At 39.5% G+C, this 27405-nt stretch overlaps 1 protein-coding gene across 6 annotated transcripts; it reads left to right on the top strand.

The window, feature by feature from the left end:
- The first annotated feature begins 411 nt into the window (after nt 1-411).
- AP4E1 (adaptor related protein complex 4 subunit epsilon 1) lies at nt 412-26302 on the top strand. Of its 6 annotated transcripts, none has more exons than XM_037394339.1 (21): nt 412-616; nt 1026-1097; nt 1930-2053; nt 4147-4220; nt 7639-7760; nt 8619-8778; nt 9304-9470; nt 10074-10147; nt 12242-12364; nt 12454-12563; nt 12822-12961; nt 14370-14482; nt 14615-14733; nt 15446-15748; nt 16516-16630; nt 18207-18342; nt 19469-19724; nt 20514-21089; nt 22620-22804; nt 23636-23793; nt 24251-26302. In XM_037394339.1, the coding sequence occupies exons 1-21, from the start codon at nt 455-457 to the stop codon at nt 24409-24411; spliced, it is 3450 nt and encodes a 1149-aa protein (XP_037250236.1). In that variant the 5' UTR covers nt 412-454; the 3' UTR covers nt 24412-26302. The 6 variants fall into 6 exon arrangements, with proteins under 6 accessions (XP_037250236.1, XP_037250242.1, XP_037250237.1 ...); XM_037394340.1 differs by lacking the exon at nt 412-616 and adding an exon at nt 814-935; XM_037394342.1 differs by lacking the exons at nt 412-616; nt 1026-1097 and adding exons at nt 2708-2995; nt 3216-3369 and having other exon boundaries at nt 1950-2053.
- The last annotated feature ends 1103 nt before the right edge of the window (nt 26303-27405 follow it).

The following is a 27405-nucleotide window of genomic DNA, read 5'->3' as shown; positions in this document are numbered from 1 at the left end:
GCCGCCCCTGCCCCTGCCTCAGCCCCCAGCCCCAGGGGCCGCCCGCTCCCGCCCCGGTGCGGCCCGCGCCCGGCCCAGAGCCCCGGGGGCAGGTAGTACCGCCCCCGCCGGGCCGCCCTGCTCGGCACGCCGTGCTTCAGCTCCACCTCCCGGCTCGGCTCGCCGGCGGGGCCCTCTGCCCGCCTGGGAGGAGCGCTGCGGCGGGCAGGCGGAGCCGGGGACCGAGGGAGCTCCGGTGGCACAGCCGCGGCCCCCGCCGAGCTCCCCGCTCGCCCGCCCTCAGGGTGCGGCGCCGCCCGCCCGCGGCCCCGGCCCGCCCCGCAGCGCCCCCTGCCGCCGGGCGGTCGCGTTACGCTACGGGGGCGGTCCCGGAAGTGCGCGGCGGGGCCGGCGGGGCCGTGGCCCGGCAGGGCCCAACCCTTCCGGGCGGCGGCGGGCCGCGGCGGAGGCCGCCATGAGCGACGTGGTGGAGCGGACGCTGAGCGTGCTGCCCGGGCTGCTGGGGCAGCACGACCCGGGCGCCGGGCCGGCGGGAGCCGGCGGCCATGGCAGGGTTTCGTCCACCTCCCGCCTCGGGAGTCTCATCCGGAGCATCACGGCGCTCACCTCCAAGCATGTACGGGCGGGGGCCGGGGCGGGGGCCGGCCCTTCCTCCTCTCCCTTCCCGCCTCCCTGAGGTGGCGGCGCGGCCCGCTGAGTTGCGGGGGGCGGGCTGGGCGCTGTGGCCCCGTGCGCGGCGGCGGGGCGCCGGCGTCTCCCCTGAGGAGCCCGGGGAGGCACCTGACGGTACTGCGTGTCGGCGGGCGGCGGTGCTGCGCGGTGCTGCGCGGGGACGCGGACGGGGGCAGGCGCGGCCCTGCCTGCATGGGGCTGGCAGCCTCTGTCAGCACCGTGCGGCATGTACCGGCGGGCGTTGAGAAGTCTCTGGAACGCTGGTAAATTGAGGTGTCTTCTTTGACTTTTGCTTCATCTTTCGCCGCCAGAATTTAAGTGAGGTTGAAATAAGAAGTTTTAATTTTTTCTAGGAAGAAGAAAAATTAATCCAGCAGGAGCTAACCAGTTTGAAGGCAACGGTGTCAGCCCCCACCACAACGCTGGTAAGTTTTGCTAGTGGTTGCAGGCTGTGGGAACAGCAGGCCGAAGGGGAGGAAAAGCGGTGTTCTCCTGCTTTTTGCCAGGTGGAGCATACAGGTTATCTGTGTTACAGATACTTAATTGGTATTAAAAGGTTTTGAGGATCCTGTGGTTTTGCAGCACAGATGAAATAGTAAGGATACTGTGGTTCTGTCTGATGGGAATAAACTGTGGCCATGTGGCACCCAGAGTCTGTCATTCGGTAGTTTCTGAAATAACACAGGCAAAAAAGCTAGCTCTTCCATCAAATAATCTTTGCAGGCTAATGCTGTTCTTATAATGAATTTGTCCTGTATAAGAAGCTGTTGCAAGTGTCCGAGTTGCAGGGGTTGACATAGTCTGGTTCGATGTACTTAATGCATATCTTGGTCCCTTGAGTGAGAATTTTTGAAGGGAAGAATAAAATTTTACCTCATACATAGTGAAAACATGTCCTGGGTCAGCGTAGTGACTGGTGAAAAATAATTTGCATTAGCAGTGGGATCATCTAATACTTAAGGTAATTCATGTTTTTTATGTTAGTCATAATTGATCTACAGTTGATCACATGCATCGGAATCAAAACAAGATAACATCTTTAAGGGTAGAATATGGGGGGTTCTGTTCTTACAGTCGGAAAACTGATTTACAGAAGAGGTTCATAGCAAAGGAAAAATTACAAGTACCCTGATTTTAGAAGACTTGTGTGAATACACTTATGTTTAGATCAGATAAAGTCCTCTGCTTCATTAGAGCAGTGAAAAGAGCATAAAGTATGGCTGACTTAAAATTAATAATTTTTTTTTGGTATTTCAGAGACTGATGAAAGAATGTATGGTTAGACTCATCTATTGTGAAATGCTGGGGTATGAGTCTTCCTTTGGATATATCCATGCAATCAAGCTTGCGCAGCAAGGAAATCTTTTGGAGAAAAGAGTTGGTATGTTGCATGGTGCTATAGCCTTTATAATATTCTCAGACTTCTAAAAAAGTTTCTTAAGATTTATAATTCATGTAAAAATACAACTTACTTGAAATGTTCCTCTGCTTTCTCTAGTTTGTGAGCTGCTCTGTATCTGCTTCTAGAACAGAAGGCAGGGTAAATTAATGAATTTTAAACTGTCAGCTGTTCCTTGTTTCTTGGTGCCACAATTCAAAAAAATTAAGTAATTCATGAGAAAACTTGTTAAAAAACACATCAAGCTGAAAATTAGTTTCAGTCAGGATCTGGTTTCTTTTGCAAGTAGTGTAGTACAAGATTAGAGAAAGAAGTTAATGTCAGGCATTTGTCAGAAATATTTTTCTGTTGCTTGTGGGATTTTTTTTTTTTAGTTTAGAAACAGTTATAGGAAATGAGGCAAACAGGGAGCTCTTAAGAGCATAGATGCAGAAGTTCTTGAGGAAATTAATTTGAAAGGCTAGTTCAGATTTCTTTGAAATTTCATGCCATTGTGATTTCCCTGCCTGCCAGTGTGGCTATTAACTTGATTCCAGTAGATTTGGTTTGAAATAGGTGTCAGCGTGTCTTGTCTGGAGAATTTTTTTGCAGTTGCTGATTCAGCTGCCTAGTGAAGACATTTCTTCTTGTTTTCAGAGGAAATGGTTTAACTCCAAGCAATACTATGTCTGCATACACAGAAGGAAGGCAGTGTCTTGTGGGATAGCTTGTTTGATATCCTGTGTTTAAATTTCATCTGGATCATCCACTCAAGTATTGGAGTTTCTGAGAGAATGTGTTACAAGTGATGATTTAAAGTTACTTTATGCCTGAGTAATGAAAACCAGTTTGCAGATGCTCTGGTAGGGATTAAAAAAACCTCTATCTTCGCCAAACCTGAGAGGGCGGGTGGTAAGCTGTTTTGAAGACAACTTTATGACCTCTGTAAGTGTCAAGACCCAATGTGTTTTATTAACTGGTTTGAGACCTTTCTATACTAGGATTCTTTTTGAGAAGGCTTTGGTGAGGCAGCATATATTTATTATTTTTATTTTTAAATGTAGGTGGCTTAGAGTTCTCTGGACACAAGCACCTGCTTTGATCTGGTAAAAGGATGTTATCAAGAGTATGTGTGTGTGGTTTTCTTTTTGTTGTTGTTCTGCAGGTGTATGTGATACATGAAGATGACCTTGTCTGTTCTCGGTGCAGTATGCCAAAGTTTGTATTAAGGAATTTGTTGTCAGTTGATCCAGTCGAGATGGGTTACCCTTTTACCCAGCGTGAGCCTCAATAAATGAGAGCAAACTGCATGTTTGCAGGTGTGCTAAGCTGATCAAGTCTATAGTTTCGCAAGCAGCTAAGTCAGTCTAATAGCCCAGACAATAAATACTGTTACTTGTATTTAAGTTGTTCATTTTGATCCCTAAGCCCTGAATGAACCAATCTTTTTGAAGATCCATCTCTGTAATACAGAGATTGTCATGAGTTGTGGCACACCCTCCCCACCGCCCTAATTTAAGTTCCTTGTTTTAAAAGGAAGAGGAGTCTTGAAGAAAAGGTTTCTGGCAGGTTTCTTTTCTGGGATTCTGGAATTGTTCCCCTCTTGTTAAGATATAATGAGGGGGTTTTGGGCGTAGGATGGTGATTTTTACTCTTCCAAGCTGAATATAGAATCTATTTGAAATGAAACTTTATTTTGTGGAAAAGAGAAGCATATATAAGGAAGTGCGTTTGCGTTACATAGTCAAAGTAATATACTTTTCTTTTTGCAGAAAAGATTGTAGTTTTCCAGGAAGTGATTTTTCATGGTGCTTTTGGCAGCTCTTTAGCTGTAACAGTATTGTGATGTCTCTTATTTCTCACAGCTTACGAATTCTTAGCTCTTACTTGTTGAGCTTTACTGCAACTTAAATATAACTGTTTTGCCTGATAATAAAATAAAGTCTTGATATTTAAAACATGAACAACTGTCATCCAACAGTGGGTTTTGGTAATTGTTTGAGTTAACTCTTCTTGTATTACAGACGGTCTGAAGTTTTCTATCTTGAAGTTGCTTATTGCTTGAAAGTAGTAATGGAGGCTGCTTTCTTTTATAGGTTACTTGGCAGTTTCTTTATTTCTACATGAAAATCATGAACTGCTACTTCTACTTGTGAACACAGTTGTGAAGGTACAGTGGTTTTGGAGGTCTGGAGGTAAAAAAGAGAAGTAAAATCTTAAAGGTGCAGGAGCATGCTGTCCCCATGTGCCAAAAGTCGAGCTGGTGGGGAAGCAGACCAGCCTGGATGAACAGAGAGCTTTGGCTGGAACTTGGGAGGGGGGTGGGGGAGGGGAGTTTATAACCTTTGGAAGAAGGGGCAGGCAGCTCAGGAGGACTACAAGGATGTTGTGAGGTTATGCAGGGATAAAATCCGAAGGGCCAAAGCCCAGCTAGAACTTAATCTGGATAGTGTTGTAAAACCAATAAAAAATGTTTGTATAAATATATTAGCAACAAAAGGAGGGGTAAGGAGAATCTCCATCTTTTATCGGATGCAGGGGGAAACATCGTGGCAAAGGCTGAGGTACTTAATGCCTTCTTTGCCTCAGTCTTTAATAGTAAGACCAGTTGTTCTCCAGGTACCAGGCCCCCGAGTTGAAAGATGGATGGGGAGCAGAATGAAGCCCCCATAATCCAAGGGGAAATGGTCACAGGCCTGCTGTACCGCTTAGACACAGAGTCCATGGGGCCAGATGGGATCCACTCAAGGGTACTGAGGGAGCTGGTGGAAATCACCGAGCCACTTTCCATCATTTATCAGCAGTCCTGGCTAATTGGGAAGGTCCCAGCTGACTGGAAGTTAGCAAAATGCCTGTCTGCGAGGGCCAGAAAGAAGGTCTGGGGAACTGCAGGCCTGTCAGTCTGACCTCGGTGCCAGGGAAGGTGATGGAGCAGGTCATCATGAGTGCCATCACATGGCATGTACGGGAGAACCAGGTGATCAGGCCCAGCCAACATGGGGTTATGAAAGACAGGTCCTGCTTGACGAACCTGATCTCCTTCTGTGAGAAGGTGACCTGCTTGGTGGATGAGGGAAGGGCTGTGGATGGTGTCTACCTAGACTTCGTAAAGCCTTTGACACAGTTTCCCACAGCATTCAACTGGAGAAACTGGCTGCTCATGGCTTGCATGGGCATACTCTTTGCTGGGTAAAAAGCTGGTTGGACGGCCAAGCCCAAATAGTGGTGAATGGAGTTCCATCCCGCAGGTGGCCAGTCACAAGTGGTGCTCCCCAGGGCTCAGTGTTGGGGCCGGTTCTGTTTTATATCTGTATTGATGATCTGGATGCAGGGATGGAGTGCACTCTCAGTGAGTTTGCAGGCACCAAGTTGGGGAGGAGTGTTGATCTGCTGGAGGGCAGCAAGCTCTGCAGAGGGACCTGGACAGGCTGGACAGATGGGCCAAGGCCAATTGTGTGAGGTTCAACAAGGCTCGGTGCCGGGTCTTACCCATGGGTCACAACAGCCCCATGCAATGCTACAAGCATGAGGAAGAGCCGCTGGAAGGCTGCCTGGGGGAAAAGGTCAACAGCTAGCAGTGTGCCCAGGTGGCCAAGAAGGCCAACAGCATCCTGGCTTGTATCAGATGTAGTGTGGCCAGCAGGACAAGGGAAGTGATTGTCCTCTTGTGCTTGGCACTGGTGAGGCTGCATCCCGAATCCTGTGTTCAGTGTTGGGCCCCTCACTGCAAGAGGGACATTGAGGCGCTGGAGCGTGTCCAAAGAAGGACGGTGAAGCTGGGGAAGGAGCTGGAGCACAAGTCTTATGAGGAGCAGCTGAGGGAACTGAGGGTGTTTAGTCTGGAGAAAAGGAGGCTTGGGGGGGGACACATGACCTTATCGCTCCCTACAACTACTTGAAAGGGGGTTGTAGGCAGGTGGGGGTAACAAGTGACAGGACAAGAGGAAGTGGCCTCAAGGTGCACCAGGGGAGGTTTAGATTGGATGTTAGGAAAAATTCACTGGAAGGGTTGTCAGGCACTGGCACAGGCTGCCCAGGGAGGTGGTGGAGTTACCATCCCTGAAGGTGTTTAAAAAATGTGTATATGTGGGGCTTAGGGACATGGGTTAGTGGTGGGCTTGGCAGTGCTACGTTAACGGTTGGACTCAATAATTTTAAATGTCTTTTCCGAAACAATTCTAAGATTCTATAAACTAAACTTGGACCAATTCTTCCCATTTTGTATCACAGAACATCTAAGCTATGTACTTAGAACTTCTATCTTGCTTTCTTAAAGCTGCTGTTTCTTGGGTTAATGATGAAAATTTGAAATGGCTTTCCCTGGCTTTTTAATTTAATCTTGGCATCCCTGCTGTTGAAGCCGTATTTTAAAGTTTTTTTTCAAAGGAGATGCACCATAATTTCTTTTATAAAATGTACAAATTGTGTACATTCTCAACTCCAGGAGGAGCCATACATGCATATTTCTATGTAAACTTTTGCTTTTAGCTGACATCAAGTATCTGTTGGCTTCTTTGAGTCCTTTTGATAGTTTTGATAGAAAATGGAAATATGCTTTGGAGTGACACTGAAAATCTATTACCTAATAATATTTCGTAGGTCTCATCTTCTGTATTACTGCCTCTTACATGGAGCAATTGTGACTTGTGATAAGAGTGTAATGATTACTTTTGTGTTACAGTATCACATAAATTATAGACTGAAAGTGATACTCCTTACATTGTTGTGATTGAAAACTGTTTTATAATCTTTAAAAATCTGACTTGAAACTAGTAGGAATACAGAAAGAACTGAAAAATGAAGAGTCCACAAAGAACTAAACGAAGATGAGGATTAAAACCTATCTGGGACAAATGGCCAGAGAAAATAATGTCACCTGGAAATCTTTAACATGTTTAATTTGTTTTGAAAAATAATGCTGCTCTTGTATTTCATCCATCCTTTTTTGGTTCAAGATTACAGTGAGCTAGATCTACTATTTTTCAGTTGTATTTGGGGCAGACTGAATTTTTGTTCTTTCTTTTGTAGGATGTTATGTGTAATTTGCATTCACTTCTTAGGTAGTAAGTAGTGTCTTATTTTGGTGCACAAATATGTGATTGGCAGTACTATTGAGCTTGCTCTTTTGTGTGTGTGGGGGGTTTTTGTGTTGTTTTTTAATACTTTGGGCTAGATCAAAGGCACTGGAGAGAATACTGTTGAATTCTGTGAGAACTGACTCATTCCACTGATCTAGTTGGAGACTCGGCATAGTTTTGAATCATCAAACTATTTCAGTAAACAAACATTGGTTGTAGCTCTATGGTTTAATCACACATATGTTTAAAATACAAATGTAGCTCTAACACAAGTGTGAGGAGCTGCTTGCTCCTTCTTCCTGTATAAGAGAAGAACTCAATTAGCTCGGTGAGAGCTGACACTTCCCAGATTTGAGCAGACAACAGGATGGCTGGCAGCGGGATGCTTGCTGTAGGTGGGCTGTGTAGGTGGGTTAGATACAGCCTGCTTGTGAAAGATTTGGGGTATGTCTCTGCAGAATTTGAAAGTCTAAATAAAAAATTACTGTCTTATTTCAATGATTGTAACAGGACTTACAGAGCACTAATCTAGTAGAGGTGTGCATGGCATTAACTGTTGTCAGCCAGATCTTTCCACGGGAGATGATTCCAGCTGTTCTTCCCCTAATAGAAGACAAGCTCCAGCATTCTAAGTACGTATGCATTTACAGAATTTTAAGTGGCCTTGTACAGTTGAATGACTAAATTTTGTAGGTAATTATAGTAAACTGGTGTATTTTCTCTGAGTAGGTCTTTCTAATCATTACCTTCAGAAATTGTTACTCTTCTAGTTTTTCTCTTGAATTCTTGTCTCGTTTATTTGCAGTCTTGACTGAGTACTGGATAGGTATTAATTTTTTTTCCTAACCAGTTTTGATAGGTAAATGTAGTTGAATTTACCTGCTGGAGTCCTTTTGACAAATATGTGGATGAAGAAGTGTTTTGTAGAGTAAGTGGAGAAACAGAATTAGGATCCTTGAAGGTCTTCACTGATACTTTTTTTTAATAAAGCTCTTTATAGAAACTTCGTTGATAAAAGTTTGTTTGCAGATAGACCCTTGAATTGTTAGATTCTTAATTTATAACATCCCCTACACAGAGGATACTATTGTAAGTGTTGTGTTGATTAAAACGGAAACTGTAGAATCAACTGACTTAGTAACTTCTAGACAGGTATTTTTTTGGAGCTGCACATGTGACCACTGCAGATTAGCAGTGGCCAATTTCATTGTTTATTTGGTGTCTATTCTTTTGAATTGTTAATCTGACATTAAGCTTTACTATGCTTTTGTGTTTGCTTTGTTAATTCCTCATGTAGGTGATATTTGCAAAGTAATTTGTTATCAGATCTTTAAAACATGGATTCTCATCTCTCTCAAATCATGACGTCCTGATGGCTTGTCACATAATTTTACGTTGCTGTAGGAATAACACATGCAAGTTGTTTTGTTAAGTACTTAAAACATACAAGCAGCTTCATTTTGTTTTGTGTTATTCTTGTTTCTCTTCAGGGAAATTATCCGAAGAAAAGCTGTTCAAGCTTTATACAAATTCTATGTCATCGCTCCTAACCAAGTTCAGCATATTCATGATAAGTTTCGGAAAGCCTTATGTGACAGGGATGCTGGAGTCATGGCTGCTTCTTTGCATATATATCTTCAAATGATTAAGGTAGGCAAAGAATTAGAAGCACAACTGAACTTAGGAACTATTTTTATGTATTTATCTTTTATTTTAAATGTACAGCGTACTGTGCAGATGTATTGCAGAAAAAACTTATTTGTAATCATTAGAAAAGTTAATTTGTGTGATTGTGGATGTTTGCAAGATGTTTGTGTTAGCTCTCCATTTAGTTTGACAGATCAGCTTCTTCCGTTATCTGAATGCTCAACATCACTGGCATCCTTAGAGGATCTAACTTCTACACTGTGTTAAAGAGTTTGCTGAAACTTGATTGTAATTTTTTTTTTTTTACTGTTGCCTTCAAGCTACATTCAATCCCTTTGAAAATCAGGAGAAAATAGCATAGGTTTAAAGTGAAGAGCTTACAGGTGTTGGGGAATGAGAGTAGAAGTTTGATTTAAAGAAATGAAACCATCAGCACAGGTATTTTGATCTTACTGAAGTTGTGGATTATTTTCACTTTTGAGGTGCTGTATCAAAATATTTGAATTGTATTTCTTTTTCATTATATAGGAAAACTCATCTGAATACAAGGACTTGACTGGGAGTTTTGTAACCATCCTAAAGCAGGTAGTGGGAGGAAAGCTCCCTGTTGACTTCAACTATCACAGCGTGCCAGCACCATGGTTACAAATCCAGCTTTTAAGAATATTGGGGCTGTTAGGAAAAGATGATCAAAGGTAACCAGATCTTTCTCTGTAATTAATATTTTGAAGGTACAAAGAATACAGTCATAGACAGCTTTCTGTTTTGTGTTTTTTATAAGAGGATTTCAGTGTTGAACTTCTTACACCTTCATTATTAACCAATACGGTGAGCAGATACTTACTGAAGTGCAAAATTAGTTTCTTAGCTTCTGGATTGGCTAAACAATTTACTGTTGTGGAATATGCTTGAAATAATTTTTACTGAGACTTCTATTATCAGGTTACCAAACAACTGTGTGAAAATCCAGAGTGAAGATATTTTTAAAAGTGGTGTCATTTTGTGAGGACCTGGTTGTCTGTAATCCTTTTCCTATTGGTGTTTTATTTTTTATACAAGTAGCAAGGGAAGTGTTTTTATTCTTGTGATATGGTAAACATTTACAGCTTTCAAAAGAAACATCTTGTTAGGTGCGATTTAGAAACGTGCTATAGAGCTCTTCCATGTTAAAGTGGATCTGTGAATATGAATAATTTGGGTTACAGATTTCGGTACTATTGAGCTGTTTGGTAGAATAAGACTACATGCTTGTTAGTGCTGCAAATAATTTAAATTATTTTTTTTTTCTTGTTAAACAGGACAAGTGAATTGATGTATGATGTTCTAGATGAATCTTTAAGAAGAGCAGAGATAAATCATAATATTACATATGGTGGGTGAGGGTTTTTTTGTAATTATCACTGTTTGTAAAGATTGAAAATGTGAGTAGTTAATCATGCTAAAATACTAATGCAGTACTTTTGAAAAACTAACTATATTGTTAATAACTGTATTCTTAACTTTCCAACTAGTAAATTATAAAACAAGTGATTCACTGCTGTACAGCACATTTTTTTTATTACTGAAGTAAAATGTGTTTATGTACTGGGAATTCATCTTGACTTAAAAGCCTCTCTCCTATGTTTGCACTGTCCTTGCCCTTAGTTACAGAAAGTAATCTTCATGTAAGCTCGTATTGGATATTGCTTAAGTTGAAATGAAGGAAAGAAAAATTCTAGTTGATACAGCTCTGTTTATTAAAAATGCTTAGATCTTCTTTTTACTGCCCTGAGAAAGACAATAAAAAGTGTGCAAGTGTTAGGGCATCAGTCCTTCACAGCTCTGTAGGACTTGTCCTCTAGCCACAGTTAATAAAAATTACACTTGCAGAGTTCAGTGACAGTGGTGCCTGTGAAAATGTTTTTGGCACACATCTCAGTTTAAAATTTCTAGAATGTAGTAGAAGGCTATGTTAATTTCATTATCTTCTCAGTAAGAAAGCTGTATTTGTTGCTGGAACAAAGCAAAAGGAATAATTGCAGTGTTAAGTTTTTGTTGTGGTTTTTTTTTTTTAATAAAATTTGAGCAATGTAGTTGGATTTTTCTTTGCTTTCTCCTCCTCAGATCTTAATATCTCCCCAAACACCTAGACTTGATCTTCTGGAACCCTCCATTAGGAGCTGTGTCGCTATTAAAAAAAGCCTAAGCCCTCCATTATTTTATGGTTACAGCCCCATAGATGTTGCCAAAGTACCTGTGCTAATGGAATGGAATGAAAATTGAGACTTCTTTTAAAACAACCCTGAGGGAAAACAAAAAAGGAACATGGCCCAAAGCTCTAGATGTCTAATGCCCACTTGATACGTGCTTTGTAAAGCGTTGTGTAAGCTTCACTTCCACTAAAAGGGGAGATTTGGGGAAGCACTCTCTTTTAGTAAATAATAAATGAGGAAGTGCCTGTCAGATGTTTAGTGTATTCAGTTTATTACTTCCGTTCTTTTAGGCAAGATTGTACAAGATACTGGGAGGTGTGTTGCCTTATAATGCAAACAATTTGCACTTGCTAAGAGTTAAGCATTAAATTGTAAGCATTTAAGGGACCAGAGTGGGCAGTTTATTAGGTTTTATACAAGGACATAGAATTTAAGTATGCAGGCTTTGTTCACATATGATAAACTTTTTATAAAAACTTTAGGTGGTGATCTCAGACAAAAAGAAAATGTAATTCTGGGTAGTTGCACTTTCTTATACAAAGTCCTTGGTTATTGCATGTTTTTTGCTTCTTCTAGGTAATTGAGTTGTTAATATGCTAGTCTTTCTCTGATTTAGTTTTGTAAAGCCAGAGAAGAGTAGGTGGTTGTCTGGTGGACGGTTCAGTTAGAGGCTGAATTGCAAGAACTGAAAATTACATCATGATTTTTAAATGCTGGTTAACTCGGGGAGAGTAACTTGGTCTAAGTCTTTGCCTGAATTGCTGCCACAAAGGATTAATTACTTTGTGTGTTGTGCAGTTTACTTCCAGCTTTTTCTCAAACAATTGTACAAAGTTAATTGTTTGGGGTTTTTTTTAATAAGAATGTTCTTGGCATAATTTTGGCCGTTGGTAGTAGCTAAGAAATCATATGAATTCTTGAAGAAGTATTTTGTCTCAAATCCTTTATAGCTGCCCATTGGCTTTCTAAAGCCCATCCCAGTTCAGTCCCTTGAGTGACTATAGGAGACTTCAAATTTGGAAGAACTTCATGGACAGGAAATTGTAGACACAATGGCAAAGGCTAATAAAAAAATGTGTATACTAAAGGAGATAAGTCTTTCATCCTGTTTCTACTTAGGCCAGTAGGTATTCTGCAGTTAGGTTCAGCGGGGGTGGGACAACATTGCAATTCCTTGATACTGTCAATGAGCTTGCTTGCTTGTTAAAAATTTTTGCATTATAGAAGTATTTAACACACATTAATTATGTACCTTTTTTTGCCCCTGCCCACAGCCATCCTGTTTGAATGTGTCCAAACAATTTATACAATTTATCCCAAATCTGAACTACTTGAAAAAGCTGCCAAGTGCATTGGAAAATTTGTTTTATCACCCAAAATTAATCTGAAATATTTAGGTAAGGATATCTGGTTTAATTAAGATGTTTTTAATTTGGTCATGGCAGTATACATTCTCATATATCACTTCTTATCGCTTATATTCTAGGTTTAAAGGCTCTAACTTATGTTATTCAGCAGGATCCTAATCTGGCACTTCAGCACCAGATGACAATAATTGAATGTCTGGACCATCCAGATCCCATTATTAAAAGGGAGGTCAGTAAATTTTTAAACATAAAAAATTAAGTTAATTTTTACAATGGGTGATAGATTTTTCTAAAATAAGAAAAATTAAAAGGTGTATTGTCTCAGTTACTGTCAGAGAGCAGTTACAAACAATATTAATGTGACAAGCGGTATAGGTAAGCAGTGTATTTCATTTAAGACTTGCCAAATACTTACTAAAGAAATTTACCTGCTTCCTTTTTTGCATCATCAGAGCCAATTAAATATATTTTTTGCTTTCTCTTTCAGACTTTAGAGCTTCTCTATAGAATTACAAATGGACAGAATGTAATTGTCATAGTTCAGAAGATGCTTGACTACTTGAGAGAAAGCAAAGAGGAATATGCTATCATCAACTTAGCTGGAAAAATAGCAGAACTAGCTGAGAAATATCCTTTTGTTTTTCTGAAATTTTGGGGTCAGAGCTCAGGCAAATGAAATGTAGCATTTGTAGCTTTCAAAGCATCTGTCATGATCTTTTGAAGTAGGAAGTATTAACAGCTGTGTTTTTTGCTCTTTCAAATGTGAGAAAAAATACGTGAAAGAAAATGTGTAGAGAAATGACTACAGTGTTTCTTGTATTTCACTGAGGGAAAATAATGGCACTCAAAATACTTTATTTTGGCTTTGGAGTTTAGCATTAAAACCTTGTGGGTTTGCAATTAAAACTCTGAAGTCTTACACCCCTGGATGGAGAGGGATGACTCGGTGCTACACAGAGTACTCTTCCATAACTGTCAGAGTGATCTTCCTATTAGAGAACTTGTTGTTGGTGTATGGATTTTAAGAATAGCACACTTTCATAGTAATGAAGAAAAGATTATCTGTGCCAAAATCATGGAAGTGATGATTAGGGATTTGGCACATGGTGAATGCTGCTGTTAGACCTGCCATTGCCTGATTTTCTGTATGTATTCTTGTCTGATAATTTGAATTGTAAATTCTTTATAACTGAGAGCTATCTTACCATCGTATTTGTATGCTGCTTGGCACTGAGAATAGTGTGGGGGAAAAAAAAAAAGCTTGTTGTCTTGCAATATGCAAAAACGAGACAATAAAATGAATTTTTCTGTACTGTTGAAAATTTCCATTCAGTGAATGTGCGTTTTCAGGGTTTTGTTTGAGGGAAGGCAGAAGCTAACTTCCAAAGTTAGCAAAGGCTGATCAAATTTTAAATACATGAAAAAACCAATGTTGCTTTCTGTGAAGTACTTCAGAGTGTTTGTTGTTTTTCAGTAAATCGACAGCAAAACACTGCTGAAAAGAACGTAATCTGTCAACATAATCTATCATTGATAAGTGATCCTGGGCAAACAAACTCAAAAGATGCTGCTGGAAAGCTAGCATGAAACAAGTGTGAACTTAAAATACAGTAGGACAGGTTTCCAGAGCTAAATCCTTGAACATGTCTGTTTCTACTCTGTGAAGTCTACTGAAATTCTTATTTTTCATTCTGACATTTATTTGTGCACAACTTAAGACAATCACTGATGCATTGACTGACAAGCTGGCATATTGCACATAATGGATAGCTGTTAAGGCACAGACCTTATCAACAGGGCAGTAGCTTAAGACTTCTCTACTTGACTGCCGGTTTTCATGAAGTTTACAGGAAACACTTTATAAAAGATGCAGGAATATTTCCTCTTCAATTAGTTTGAGCTGATATTTGACCATCAGGCCCCCAGCTTACTGGGGAAAGCAGGATGGGTAGCTTGTTTGTAGAAAATTTGTTTCCTTATGAAACAAACTAAAAAAAGTTATACCTTAGCGCTTCATTCCTTAACATCTAGACACGTATGCCCCTGACAATGAGTGGTTCATCCAAACAATGAATTCTGTGTTTTCAGTTGGAGGTGATGTTGTGCATCCTGATATCCCAAACAACTTTCTGAGGCTTTTGGCTGAAGGTAACTCCTCAAATACTCTGAAGAATTAAATGCATTCCTTAATCTGGCTTTTTTTCTTAAAATGCACTTTGAAATATTTGATGGGAGGTGTTGTTTGCGTTTCAGGCAAAGTATGTATTGTTTTCTATCTAGGATTTGATGATGGAAAAGAAGATAATCAGCTACGGATGTATGCAGTGCAGTCTTATTTAACATTGCTTGAAGAGGAAGATGCATTATATCCACAGAAATTCCTTCAAGTTATGAGTTGGGTAAGGAAGATGTGTGGTCAAAACTGAATACACAGATATGAGGAAACTGTCAAAGGGAGTGATGGGTTTTAATAGGTATTTTTAACTTTTATTTTTAGTCATGAATATTCTGGTTTTACTTGAAGTCAAGGTAATATGCTGAAATCTTGTTTTGGTGACACCTCTTTTGGTGCCTGAGGGCTACTTAGGTTGTCATAGTTTGGGGAAAAGCTGGCTTGCTCCCTTTAAGGCATGTGACTGTTGGAATGGCCTAGCAGCCACAGGAATCTGACTGCATCCTAAGAGCCTTTCTGTCTTCATCAGAATTAGGCCAGATGTGGTTGTGAAACGCATTTTTAGCCTTGCAGGTGACTGGCCAAGTGCTATGCAAGTATTGTCTGGTACCTGGGTACGCTTCAGCTTCCGCTCCAGGAGGAGGCTGCAGTGTGAGCAAATCCGATTTTGTTAGGGCCTGATAACTATGTTCGCTGTGTTTAGCTTTCTTTTCAAGACAGCTGTTTGATTTTTACAAAGCTAAAAGTGGAAGATCATTGCAAGCCTTTGACATTGAAATCACAGAATGGTAAAGAAATAACTTGGAACATTTTTAAATAATAGCTTGTTGAATGTGAGATTAATTTTGTTGTGGTGTTTAGCACTACATTCTGATTTCAAAACTGAAAGTGCTGCTTTATGTGACTAAATGCATGTTATGTCTGTTTTTTGTGCATAGGTGTTGGGAGAATATTCCAGCCTTGTTACGAATGTTGATCCAGAAGTTATTTTGACAAAGCTACACAGCCTGCTGAAGAAGACGTTCGTTACTTCTGAAACGAAAGCATGGATAATGGCTGCGGTCACTAAGATAGCATCACATACCTCATGTTCGAAAACAGTTGACAAACTGATTCAAGAATTCAGCAACTCTCTAGATACCTGCGTGAGACAACATGCCTTTGAACTGAAGCATTTGTGTGAAGACAAAGCACTGATGAAAAACTTGCTTCCGTTTGATGCTAGTTGCAATGACATGGTGGTAAGACTGCTGCAGTGTGTGTTTGTTCTTCATGAACCTTTAGTTCAGGGAGTTGAATATTTTGGTAGAAAAGTATTTTCAAAAGGAACGGTATTTGACAGTTCTGACTGATGCCAGTCATTGGTTTGCTTAAAGTGAGTTTTCAGAAGCATGCTTTTTCAGGCATACAGGATGAATCGTCATGTTCTATACTGAAAGATAAAGAACCATGGTATTTAGTTAGTAAGCTGGAGTAGCTTTAAAACAAAATTGTGATTTCATGTGCTGCTTTATTTTTTTGTTGTCTTGTTTTTAAATGCAAGTTAGGCCTGCTTTACTGATAACGGTAATGTTTTTCACTTTGAAGGCTTTGCCTCCTGTTTAGAAACTACTGATTTTGACACTGAAATGTCCATAATAAATGATGAAAAATAGTATTGATATTGCTGAGGTTTTGGAGTTTTGTTTTTTTTTTTTAATTCAGTGTTTTCATATAATGGTAGGATCAATAGTTTTGGGAAAACTCCACTCTGCTTTTTTCTTTCTTTTTTTCTCGTTTAGACAGCAGAATCAATAGTGGAGGAATTATTTTAACTTACAAATCTCTAGCTCAAAGTCTGTTTCGACAGACTTAATTTCTGTTAATACAGCAGCTTTACTGGTAGATACAGGAGATGTGAGACAGAGGATCCTGATTTGCTGATAAGACACAATAGTCTTGTGGCAACATCAGGCTCATATAGATAAAATATTTTCATTGCTTTCTCACTTTTGTTAATTCTGTGTAGGTAGATGCTTCTTTATCTTTTCTGGATGAATTTGTGGCTGAGGGACTTGGTCGTGGTGCAGCACCATATAAACCTCATCACCAGAGACAAGAGGAGAAACTTTCTCAGGAAAAAGGTGTTTCCCGGTTTACTGCTTTATTAAATAGCTGGTAAATTACCTGATAGGTATTAACAAACAGTCAGTTAATATTATTTCTTAATGTTATCTTAATGTGTCTCTTTATAGACTTAGCTAAGTTCAACTTAGAATTTAACAGTTATCTGAGGTAATTATAAATTGAGAATATTACATCTATACTCTCCACTTCAAACCTCCTTGAAAATTCACAATTTTGGTGGAGAAATACTGAACAAGGTCAAATATGTTGCAACTGAATGTTCTATACTGTTTTCCATGCATGTAAAGCCGAATGAGGGATACGATTTACTGTATGTCAGATTGAGCTCATGATAATGCTTTGTACCGAGGTGTTGAGAATGAAATTAGTGGTCTTTACTGCTGCAGAGCATCAGTTTAGCACTCTGGTGTTTGCAGTGTTCTTAGAATTTTGCAGGGAAGCCATTGGAGGAACCGGATTATGAATTGCTGTTTTTTCTCAGTAATCGTAAGTATTGATTAGCATCTTCCATTGGTTCATAAATATTCTAGGAGGTGAGATATAGGTGAAGTAGAATATTCAACAATATTCTAGAAGGGGAGTCCACGGAGCTTATTGAAGTTCGTTTTTTTTTTTTTTAATCGATAACTAAATGTATGGGTTGGTAGAGTTTGAATATCTTTATGCAGATGCTTTTTATCACAAAGCCCCTTGGATCTGTTCCTTCTTGCTTCTTTGTGGGACAGGACATTTCCTTAGTGCTGCCTCCTCTTTTATTAGGGGACTTCTCTCATCCCACATGCCCAGCAACTTTGCCCTGCTGCTTCACTTTGCAGGGAAGAGGAAAGTGTAAGGCTGGGGCGGAGATGAGGGAAAGGGGCTGTACTCCTTAGCAGTTCCAGGGCTGCAGAGGAGAGTCTGTGCTCTGCTTCCTCGGTAACAACGGCTGTTTATGTTATAGTCCAAAGCAATTCTTACAAGCTATTCAAACTGCATTTCCATTCATAAAGCATGGCCAAGATATGGCTGGTTCCGAATCCTGATTTGGTTCTTACGGTCTTAGTCTTAGTCTTGGCGAAGATGATTTATAACCCAGGGTGTTAAGTATGTTTGCAAAGCAGATGGTGATACATGGATGTAACGCTGTGGACTCAATGTTATTTAGGCTTGTGAACAAATGGAAAAAGCTCACTTACATAGATCCGATATGGTACTTCTATCTACAAATACTGCACTGGCAGATGTTTTAGTGATAGGATTTAAAGTCACTATTTCTGTTTAATTTTGGTATTTAAGACCAAATATCAAACGATTACATGTTTTAAATAAATCCTCTGTGTGTTTAAAAAACTTGAAACAGAAACATCCATTTTGAATGAGGATAGGATCCTGAATGAGAAGCCTGAGAAGTGCAGTTTAATGAGGATAGGATCCTGAATGGGAAGCCTGAGAAGTGCAGTTTAATGAGGATAGGATCCTGAATGGGAAGCCTGAGAAGTGCAGCAGTACAGCATGTCTTTTTTCAGAAAATAGGGGTTTTTTTCTTACCTTTTGATGCCACATTGTAATTTTAAGTTTCTGTTTGTCTTGCAGCTCTGAATTTTGAACCTTATGGATTGTCATTTGCTTCAAGTGTGTCCTCATGTGGTGTCACTGGCAGGCAGTCCCCCACTGGTTTATCTTTTGGTTCTGATATGTCTGGTAATAGTGCTGAGACGGGACATAAAGAGTGAGTTAATTTGGGTTTGATATGAACTACATTTAAGCTTCTGTTCCTGTCAGTATCACATGTCTTTGCTTCTTCATTCTGTGGAATTAAAAAGCATACAATTGAAATTGGAAAATTCTATCATGTAAGAAGAAATTGAGACAGCATCTTTGAAATAACCAGGAAAAAAGCTAATGCAGTTAAGACTGGCTTTCCACTTTTTCACAAACTACAAATTAAGTGATCGTTAATGCATCAAAATTGGGACAGGATTACATGATTAAGTACTTCTGTCTGGCTTCTTTCTTTCTCTTGCAGGCTATGCTTACTTTTTATGGGCTTATAATAATGTGCCTTTTAAGGAAACTTTTTTTTTAGATAAAAGTGAGGCTAAGATCCCCCTTAACTTTTAGAACACTGCAAATAAATGCCATATCCATAGTTTCATACAAATTAATAACTTCGTTTATACTCTGGTAAATTGGTATTGAGGAAAACTTGGAAGACTTTTCAGATTCTTTAACCATTTTGTAAAAAAATGTAAGCGAGGATTTTAGGTGTAGGAGTTGTAGCATTTAGCCTATGTCTGTTGAGCTAACTTTGCTAGTATTCAGGGTGTCTGAGAACACAAACTTTTCGTAAGAAGTAAAAATACGTTCTAGGTCTCTTCTAATTTTCGGTCTCTTACATTAACTTAAATTATTTTTTAAGGAATCAGCAATAGGACCACTTAAGTATACTTAGAGATTCCCAGAGTCTTTCTCCTGAGGAAGATAGATACCATGTTGCTTATATTTACTCTTAAAAAAATTATTCAAATATATTACAAATGTAATCTGAAATTCTGGATGGAGCTGGCAGACACAGTCTATTACTGACTGCAGGTGTCTTAATGCTGACTTAGTGTAGGTCTGTACTTAAGACTATGTGGACTAGTCCAAGTTTGCATTTGCAGGGTGTTTTAAAAGTAATGGGTGACATTTCTAACATAGAACATGCAAATGCAAAAGTGTGCATTTGTATTCCGCTACTCACTGTGTATATCAAAGTATCGAAGTTGTGAATGGTGTTTGAAGGAGAGCGTTGGCATGTTTTTGAGTGTGATGTTCATATGGTTGATCCTGCTTTGTTTTGTTTCCCTTTTTAGGACAAATACTCTGAAACTGGAGGGAGTACGCAAGCTGTGGGGAAAAGAAGGCTATCTTCCAAAGAAAGAAAACAAAGTAGGGAAAGAAAATGAGCCACAAACTGTTTCTTGTGGCGGCTTGTTAGCGGTACAGGTGGGTGATCCTCCTGCCTCGCAGTCTGACCAAGTTGCCAGCCTCTCTGAGGAAGACAAAGAGAAGCAGCAGTTAGCGTCAACTTTGTTTATTGGGCTGGGATCAAATGCTGGTGTCAGTCTGGTAAGTGGTTCTTTTGAGACATACCAGTTTAAAATTTATATATAGCCTTAGTTACATATATATATATGTATATGTATGTAAATATATGTAAATATATGTCAAATTACTGTTGTGGTAAAATGAGGCAAAACCCCGAGTCATTGAAAAACTGTTGAAAATTACTTTTGTCATCTGATAATTTGTTAAGAACCTGAAACAGGTAGGGTATTACTTGATGGAGCAGCCTCTGGAGCAGATGTGATTCAGTAACTAGAAGTTCCATCTGCTTATGTGTTGTGCTTCAAGTTTTAGACTGTTTTCCCTAACAGCTCTTCCTTTACCCAGCTTTGCAGAGCTGTTGGCATTCGTTTGGCAGTAAGGCAGTAAGTTTGATGCCCTATGTCAAGACCCTTTTTAATTTATGTATGGTAATATGTGGAACATGAAAGAAGTCACCATTAGGTAATCTTTTTAAGACTGGCATTATTGTATTAGCCAGCTCAAATTTTGGCATTTATTACTGATTTAACCAGAAAATGTTTATCTGTGCTTGCTTTTTAATAGGAGCTTTTAGTTTGTTTTACAGAACCTAGTCATTCTTGTGTTATAGGCTAATTCAATACCCTTTAAGAAATACAACAAAAGCCTGTTACTGAATCCATTAAAATGTTTGGAATCTATCTGTATTTGTCATCTGAATTGATTCCTTGGTCATTATTTGTCCTTGCTCACAGCTTCATGCTGTTAACAGTAATGCAGCTGGTTGCTAGAACTTCTCCACTCCTTTTTTTTGGTCTTTTTCCTTTTCAGATGGGGAAAGCAGACACAGCTACTCAGAAGTTCAAAAGAAAATCAAAGATAAATGAAACTCAAAATAGCGAGGAAGCAACAGACTTCCAAGATAGTGCTGCTTCTGATTTTGGTCCCTTACTTGATACAATACCTATTAACGTGGAAGACTGTGAAGGAAATATAGACACAGGGTTAAGAAAAGCCTCCCTGCATTCTTCAGATATTGTAGAAGATAATTTAGCATTTGAAACACCTCAGTCCCTCAGAAAATCTGGGCTGAATGACAGGCTTTCAGGTAGTACGCTGTCACAGTCATCCTTGTTTGCTGATAGCAATATTGAAATTTTTCAGCCTTCTCCAAGTGCTCACTGTGAAAGTGCCAGTAAAATGCTGTTGGCCCCATCCTTACCAGAAGAGCTGGAAGACCTCCCTCACTCTGAAGTTGTGGAACTGTGTCAGAGTGATGCCTTAGCCCTGTATTCATGTAAGGTGTGGACAGATGACTCTCTGTTGCTCACTGTTTTTGTTTCAAACAAAACCACTTCTGCACTTAACGCTGTGAACTTGGTGTTCGAAGAAGCAGAACATTTCCAGGTGAGAAACTTTGTTTCCATTCTATTTCAAATTCACTTGGAACTTCTTGCCTTTCACTTGCACTGAAGTGTGCAATGTTTGGTTTGATGTAATAGCCATGCCTTTTTTCCCCAAGCATTTCCTTAAAACCTGTAGTATGGCAATTACACACATCCTAAAGGGTAGTGTAAGAAATTTCAATACTAAACTTAGTGTCATTTGGTATGACAGTTAGTATCTCACTTATTTAGTTCACCTTGATTTTGTTTCCTACTGCTTGCCTCTGTGTAACAAATACGTATGATTTCCCAGTTCTGAATTCAGCTTCTTCGTGGTGTTTAAGGCTGAATGCGAACCTAACCAGTCATGCTCAGAATGGTACGACTTGAGCTGTCAACGAAATCGCTGTGTAACTTTTTTTCTCTGGTTGTACCGGCGGGCTTGTGCATTCATTGGTATTTATCTGATAGGTAGACATGGTGCGGTTTCTTCCTTGACGGAATATTTGTGAAAGCTTGCTAGTTTGCTGCAGGTTTTGGGGGTTTTTTTGTTTGGTGGTTTTGTGTTTTCTGGTGTGGTTTTTTTTGTCATTTTGGTTTGTTTTGTGGTTTTGTTTGTTTGTTTGTTTTCCAAAGACATCATTGGTTTTATTCTTGTTCTCATGCCTTCAGCTGATGGTGGAGAGGAGTCTATGTCAGTATATTTTTTGACATTGACTATATCTGAGATTTAACTGGTTGGTAAAAGTATGTGATAGTCTTGATTGAAACTTCTCTTGAATAGTTGGAAAGCTATTTAGGAATTGCTTATCGACATGACTATCCGTGCATTTTGCTGAAAGGAGCACAGAATTTTGAAACCTTGGAGACACTAAGAGAGTGATAACTGGATAAAGAGAATTAAGCAGAGTGTTTCTTTTAGAATTGACTTAATCAAGGAACTGCTGATCGGTTATGAAGTCTTCTTCCTTCCCATTTCTGGCTCGAATCAAACCTGTCACGGCATTGATAGAAAGTGGGCATCGCATGTCTAGTTTTCCCTTGTATTTCACGGAAGTTTCCATACAGGCCACTACCACAGATGGATTCTGTGTGACTAGTTTGTTTGGAGAGGCCAGGAACTGCTGAGTAATCTTGAAGCTGTATTGTTATTAGGGATGACTTCTTAACCTCTTGCTTTTAGCATATAGCTTGGAGTATGTTGCTTGCTCTTGGATATTATCTGTGGGACTGAACTAAAGAATTCAGGTTCCTGGTCATCAGTTCTTGGCCTCTCTGAGCAATCATTTCGGTGGGCAGGGGGAGGAGGCCATTTGGCAGAAGGAGGTTAATTTCTCCAGTGTTTTAGTTCTCATAGAACTTATGTAGATGTTAATGATTGATTTATCCTCGATCAGAGCTGAGGAATGGTAACTCTGTTCACTTGCCAAACAGTCCATGAAAAATCATTTGGAATAAAAGGTACTTACATAATTTTATAGATGTATCTTAGCCACTTACACAGCTTGACAGCAAGACTTATATTCTGTATTCCTTTCAAAAAATTATATAGATTTTGGAGAGTCCCACCTACCAGTTTCCTGTAATTGAAGCTCAAAGTGTGGAACATTGTCAGAAATGTGTGTGGATGCACAAAATCTGTACACAGGGAGTTCTTTCTGGCTCCGTTAATTACCAGTCAGAGATGGAATCTCACTTTGAATTTTCAATAACTTTATCATTGATGGACTTCATCAGGTAAATAAAATAAGCTGTCGTTTCTAAAAACGCATGTACTCAAATAAGTATTGGACAAGGGCAGAATGATTTGGTTATTGATTATGAAAATACAAGGCTTCATCGTGAGCAGATTTTAATCTAATTGAGATGAATGTTAGAGATCATATCTGGGTATTTATACACTCACAAAAAGGGACAAATTTCCAGGAAGAAATACAAATCCCGTGAGAATATTGATGATAGTTACAGGTGAGAAGAGTCTTGAATTACAGAATACATTTTTGAGGAGGCTAATAGAACTGAGTGAACAGAAGGGCATGCCGTATTAAAATATGGCATAATATAAACATGTCAAACTGAAATAAGTTATTTGAGTACAGAGGGCCATTCATTATATGAAAAGGCTGACAACTTTTGCAGGGGAAGAGGAAAGCTTTCTTCTTGTTTTTGAATACTGCATTTATTTTGGGAGTAGAAAAAGCAAGTGTTCTTTTTCCAGTAGACTTTTCTGTTTCATAGTGAAATGCACCTTGTTTTCCGTAATAAAATCCACCTGTCATTGAACCAGTTTAGACTGTTTCAATGGGCAAATATCTCAACGCCATTCACTCTAGTCTTCCATTTGCATAGAACAATGTATTTTTTTAGAATTTAGAAAACTAAACCAAGGAACAGAAACTTTTAAAAATATTAAGCAGGGAAGGGGAGCAGCTTGTTTAAATTAATCTGTATTTTGCTTATTGTGTGCTCTGTTGTCCTGTTGCTTCCAGATAGGATTTTTTGGGAGACCAAGTATATTCTGAGTAATGTATTTTGGCTTGCTGAGATATGTGGTGAACTTATTTTTAGGCCAATGGAAATGACTACAGAAGACTTTGGGAAGCTGTGGTTGTCCCTTTCCAATGATGTGAAACAGAATATAAAAATGTCATCTTCTGAAGGCTCCCTTTCAGCAGCTCTGAATACACTGCAACAGAAGCTGAAACTCCATATAGTTGACGTTATAGGTGAGTGAAAGCGTACTGTAATGCTGCTTACGGCCTGTAATTTGGCTCGGGAAAGTAAGTGCATGGAAGCAGGTATCTTAGAGTTCAAGACGGGGAACGTTTAGGAGCACAGTAAACACAGGAGCGTTATCCTATGGACTTTATTTGCCTTACGCAGGGATCTATGTGAAGACCGATGTAAGAGGTACAAGTGTACAGTACATTTTCCAAGGAAGCAAACTTGCCCCGTGCAGATTTTGGACAGGACAAAAAAAATTGAAATTAATCTGTATGACAGATAAAAAGTGGGGATTGCATGCAGGAGGCATGATTTTTGTTGATGTGTTAGGAGTAGGGGTGAGAGCAGAAGAGAACAGGAGAAATGGAGTTTGAGAGAGAAAGATAATGTTTTTTTGTGAACTATACTATAGCTGTTGTTAATTGTTACTTCATTTTTTCCTGTGGTCTCTGTTTTAAGGTAATGAGGGAATACTGGCTTGCCAGTTACTTCCGTCTGTGCCCTGTCTGCTGCACTGTCGTACTCACTCAGGGATGCTGGCTTTGTGGTTCAGATCGCCTTGTTCTGCTCTTCCGGATGGTTTGCTTTATCAGTGTCAAAAGGTGATGGAGGAATCCTAATAACAATAATGCCTGCCTTAATCTATTTGGTGTGTGAAAAGCAAAGCAAAGATTTATACAGTTGCACAGATAATTACCAAAGCTAAATTAAGATGCTGCTTCTCAGAAGTATTAGAAGTTTTCTTCCAGCTGGCATGTCATGTGGACTTGTGGGGGAAGAATGATGTCCTAAATCTTGCCTGCAAAAACATGCTCAGGACTGTACAGTAACTAACAAGTAATCCATTAAAGTATTGTTACCTGTTTTAAGTGAAATGTATATTTAAGTTTGTTGTAAATGACTGAAAGTATTTATTTTTATTATGCAGCTTTTATAGATGCCAACACTTATTCCCTGTAGCAACTACTTAAATATTATTTTAAAGAAAACATATCTCCATTATGAGGCCAGACCTGATCAGTTATCAGGATAATCTAATTTTACTTTGATAATTTTTCTAAGGCTATTTTTAAGCACTGCTGGCAACAAGACATGTATTGGTGGTTGTATAAAGTAACTTATGTAGCAACAAACGTGTTTTGGAGACAGTTAAAAGATTTCAGCGAGTGCCACACTTCCCGACAGGAGGCAGGCATGTGAAGTTGTATGGAAGCGTCTCCTGGGGGATTATCTAAGGCCTTTCAGGTTAGTTCCTGTCTGCAGCTCTTCCTGCCACATGTTGCAGTCACGTTCCCTTTCCTTAGGGGTCTGTGCCAGCCCTGAATAGTTGTGCATGTCTGAAGAGAAGTTACCTGGATGGAGTCTGAGATGGCTGAGCTGGGAGTAGTTGGTCGTGGACATGTTGACAAGTTGGTAGTTGCCTAGTGGGCGTGTTCATTGCTCTCCAGTCAGTCCTGCGAATTTCATCTCGCTGATATCTCTGTCCGTGAAAGTTCACATGGAGGAAATCTGCCACTTATTTTTACTTAATTATTTATAGGCTCAGTTTGACTCTTTGAACCTTTGACTTACACAGATGTGGCTGTATTGTGTGTGCATGGCTAGGAACTGCAGTAAGGCATGGAAGATCTAAATTGGAGCAGCATACGTGATAAATGTCTGTCTAGGCTGTCTCCTTTTCTTCCTGAAATAGTCTCACAGTCTTGGAGATCCAGCAATCTTAATTTATTTAGATGTTAAATGAGAAGTTTATAACCGGTCATGTTTTTTATTTAAAAACATCAGAGATTGTACACATGGTTCAGACATGGTATAAATGGGTTTTACAGTGGAATTCTCTCCTTTGTGTGTCTAATATTAAACAAGGAAATTTTGTTATATTTCAGTGTTACTGATTTTTACCTGATAAGCACTGGTTGTACAAGAAAATAAAGGATTCTGTTTCTTTGCTAATGTTTTGGTGAATGTTCATGGAATCATCATAAGAATGTTAATGTGCTGATAGTTGGGTTTTTTTTTTTAAATCAAGCCGCTTGTGTTATCCCAAGTATAATCATATAAGCAAAGCTTTTTTTTTTTAATTGCTGTTTCCATATCCTCTTACTGAGGAATATCAAGTGCACTGAACCTGTAAATATACTGAATGTTCTGCGTACTTTAATGTTTACTTCGAGACAGTTTCTATAAATGAAAATTGGTTTATAGTGGAATAATTTCCAGGAACCACTTTTCCTCCTGGTGAATCAGACTTGTGTTATGCAACTGGACATTTGTAATCATATGAACTATAATAGAGGTATGTGTTTGTGGCCTATGCATTTAAATCATTTCAGCAATGAGATGTTCAATGTCCTAGTGTTTAAAAAGAACAGCAAAAGACAATAATGCCTTCTGTTGTTCATGGAATGTTCTTTATAATCTCTTTCACTGTATGAATAGTGTATGTTAAGCTGTCTGTATGCAGATTTGAGGAGCTTTATGGTAACGTGACATAAAGGAGTTGGAAGGGAATTGGACCAGTGTCAGTATTTTTTTTTTGATTGCCCAGCAAATATTTTTCTTAATCTGTCACCATTTTTGCATTTCTTGCAGTTTAATAAAACTCAATTTCATTTTAAAAAAATTGGCTTGATACTTCTTAAATATTGTTTTGCTACCACATCTGGCAGTGTTTCTGCATGTTAAGAACTAGGTTCTATTTTAATTGTTTCTCTTTGCATCTGAACAGCGATGGAGAATGTAATACTGCAGAAGTCTTGAATCCGTTGGTGATTTAAATGTCCTGCGTTTCAGCTGGAGGTGTGAAAGAGTACACTTCAGATCTTTTGAACAGCGTTCTGTGTGCCAGCTTGCATTATCCTTTTTTGAATACTACCAGATTTTGTTGTTTGTTTCTAGGCATCACAGGAGACTCAAGAGTCTGTTGTTGTTCATGGTTTACAGCAACACCTTTCTCTTAAGTCCAGTGCTAACAGAACACACCGTTTGCTACAGTATTGAGAAGTAGTTGGGAAGTTCGACATAACTGCTGAATTGAAGGTGGCTGCAGCCCTGAACTAAGTCATGAGGCTGTTTGATATAGCGTGGTTGTCGGTGTGTAGCACAAGTGCGTGCTACGCTGCACTTCTGGCTGATGTGGGGAGCTTAGGCCCCTGAGAACATCAGCAATTCAGTGCTGGGAATCCCTCTGATCTTCATCCATCATCCACCGTCTCCACTTATGCAGCTGTATTTCATTTTATACATTTCAATTATACAAAGGAATATTCTTTCATCTAGTTCTATACTGAAACCCCTTTATGAGTATCTTCCATTTCTGTGGTGTTCTCGTTTTACTTTTCTCTGTGACATACTAGACCTTGAAGGATTAACCTGTTTTCAGGGAAGGGGAAATAAGGTGCCTGGAAGTAGGCTAGAAGGAAGAAGACAGCACATAATCTCATCAGCATGAAGAAGTTTACTTTCAAGAGGCCATTGGAGGCCAGTGGGAATATATACTGATCTTCCTGAGCTGGCAGGTTAACAGCGCTTGGGACCAAAGCCCTGGGTACCAGGAGCTGGCACTGTTCTGTTGCTCTGTGCCGTGGGCAAACTGGCGTTGTGGAGTCAACAGA

The sequence above is a fragment of the Falco rusticolus genome, chromosome 7 (assembly GCF_015220075.1).
Source record: "Falco rusticolus isolate bFalRus1 chromosome 7, bFalRus1.pri, whole genome shotgun sequence".
NCBI lineage: Eukaryota > Metazoa > Chordata > Aves > Falconiformes > Falconidae > Falco > Falco rusticolus.
The sequence above is the reverse complement of the archived record's forward strand: the minus strand, read 5'-3'. Positions and strand labels throughout refer to the sequence as shown.

Excerpts from the sequence above, each read along its gene's own strand:
- AP4E1 (XM_037394339.1), top strand. The coding sequence starts at position 455 with ATGAGCGACGTGGTGGAGCGGACGCTGAGCGTGCTGCCCGGGCTGCTG. Across the intron at positions 22,805-23,635 it reads TCATTGATGGACTTCATCAG|GCCAATGGAAATGACTACAG; the intron begins GTAAATAAAATA and ends ACTTATTTTTAG. Across the intron at positions 23,794-24,250 it reads CCATATAGTTGACGTTATAG|GTAATGAGGGAATACTGGCT; the intron begins GTGAGTGAAAGC and ends CTCTGTTTTAAG.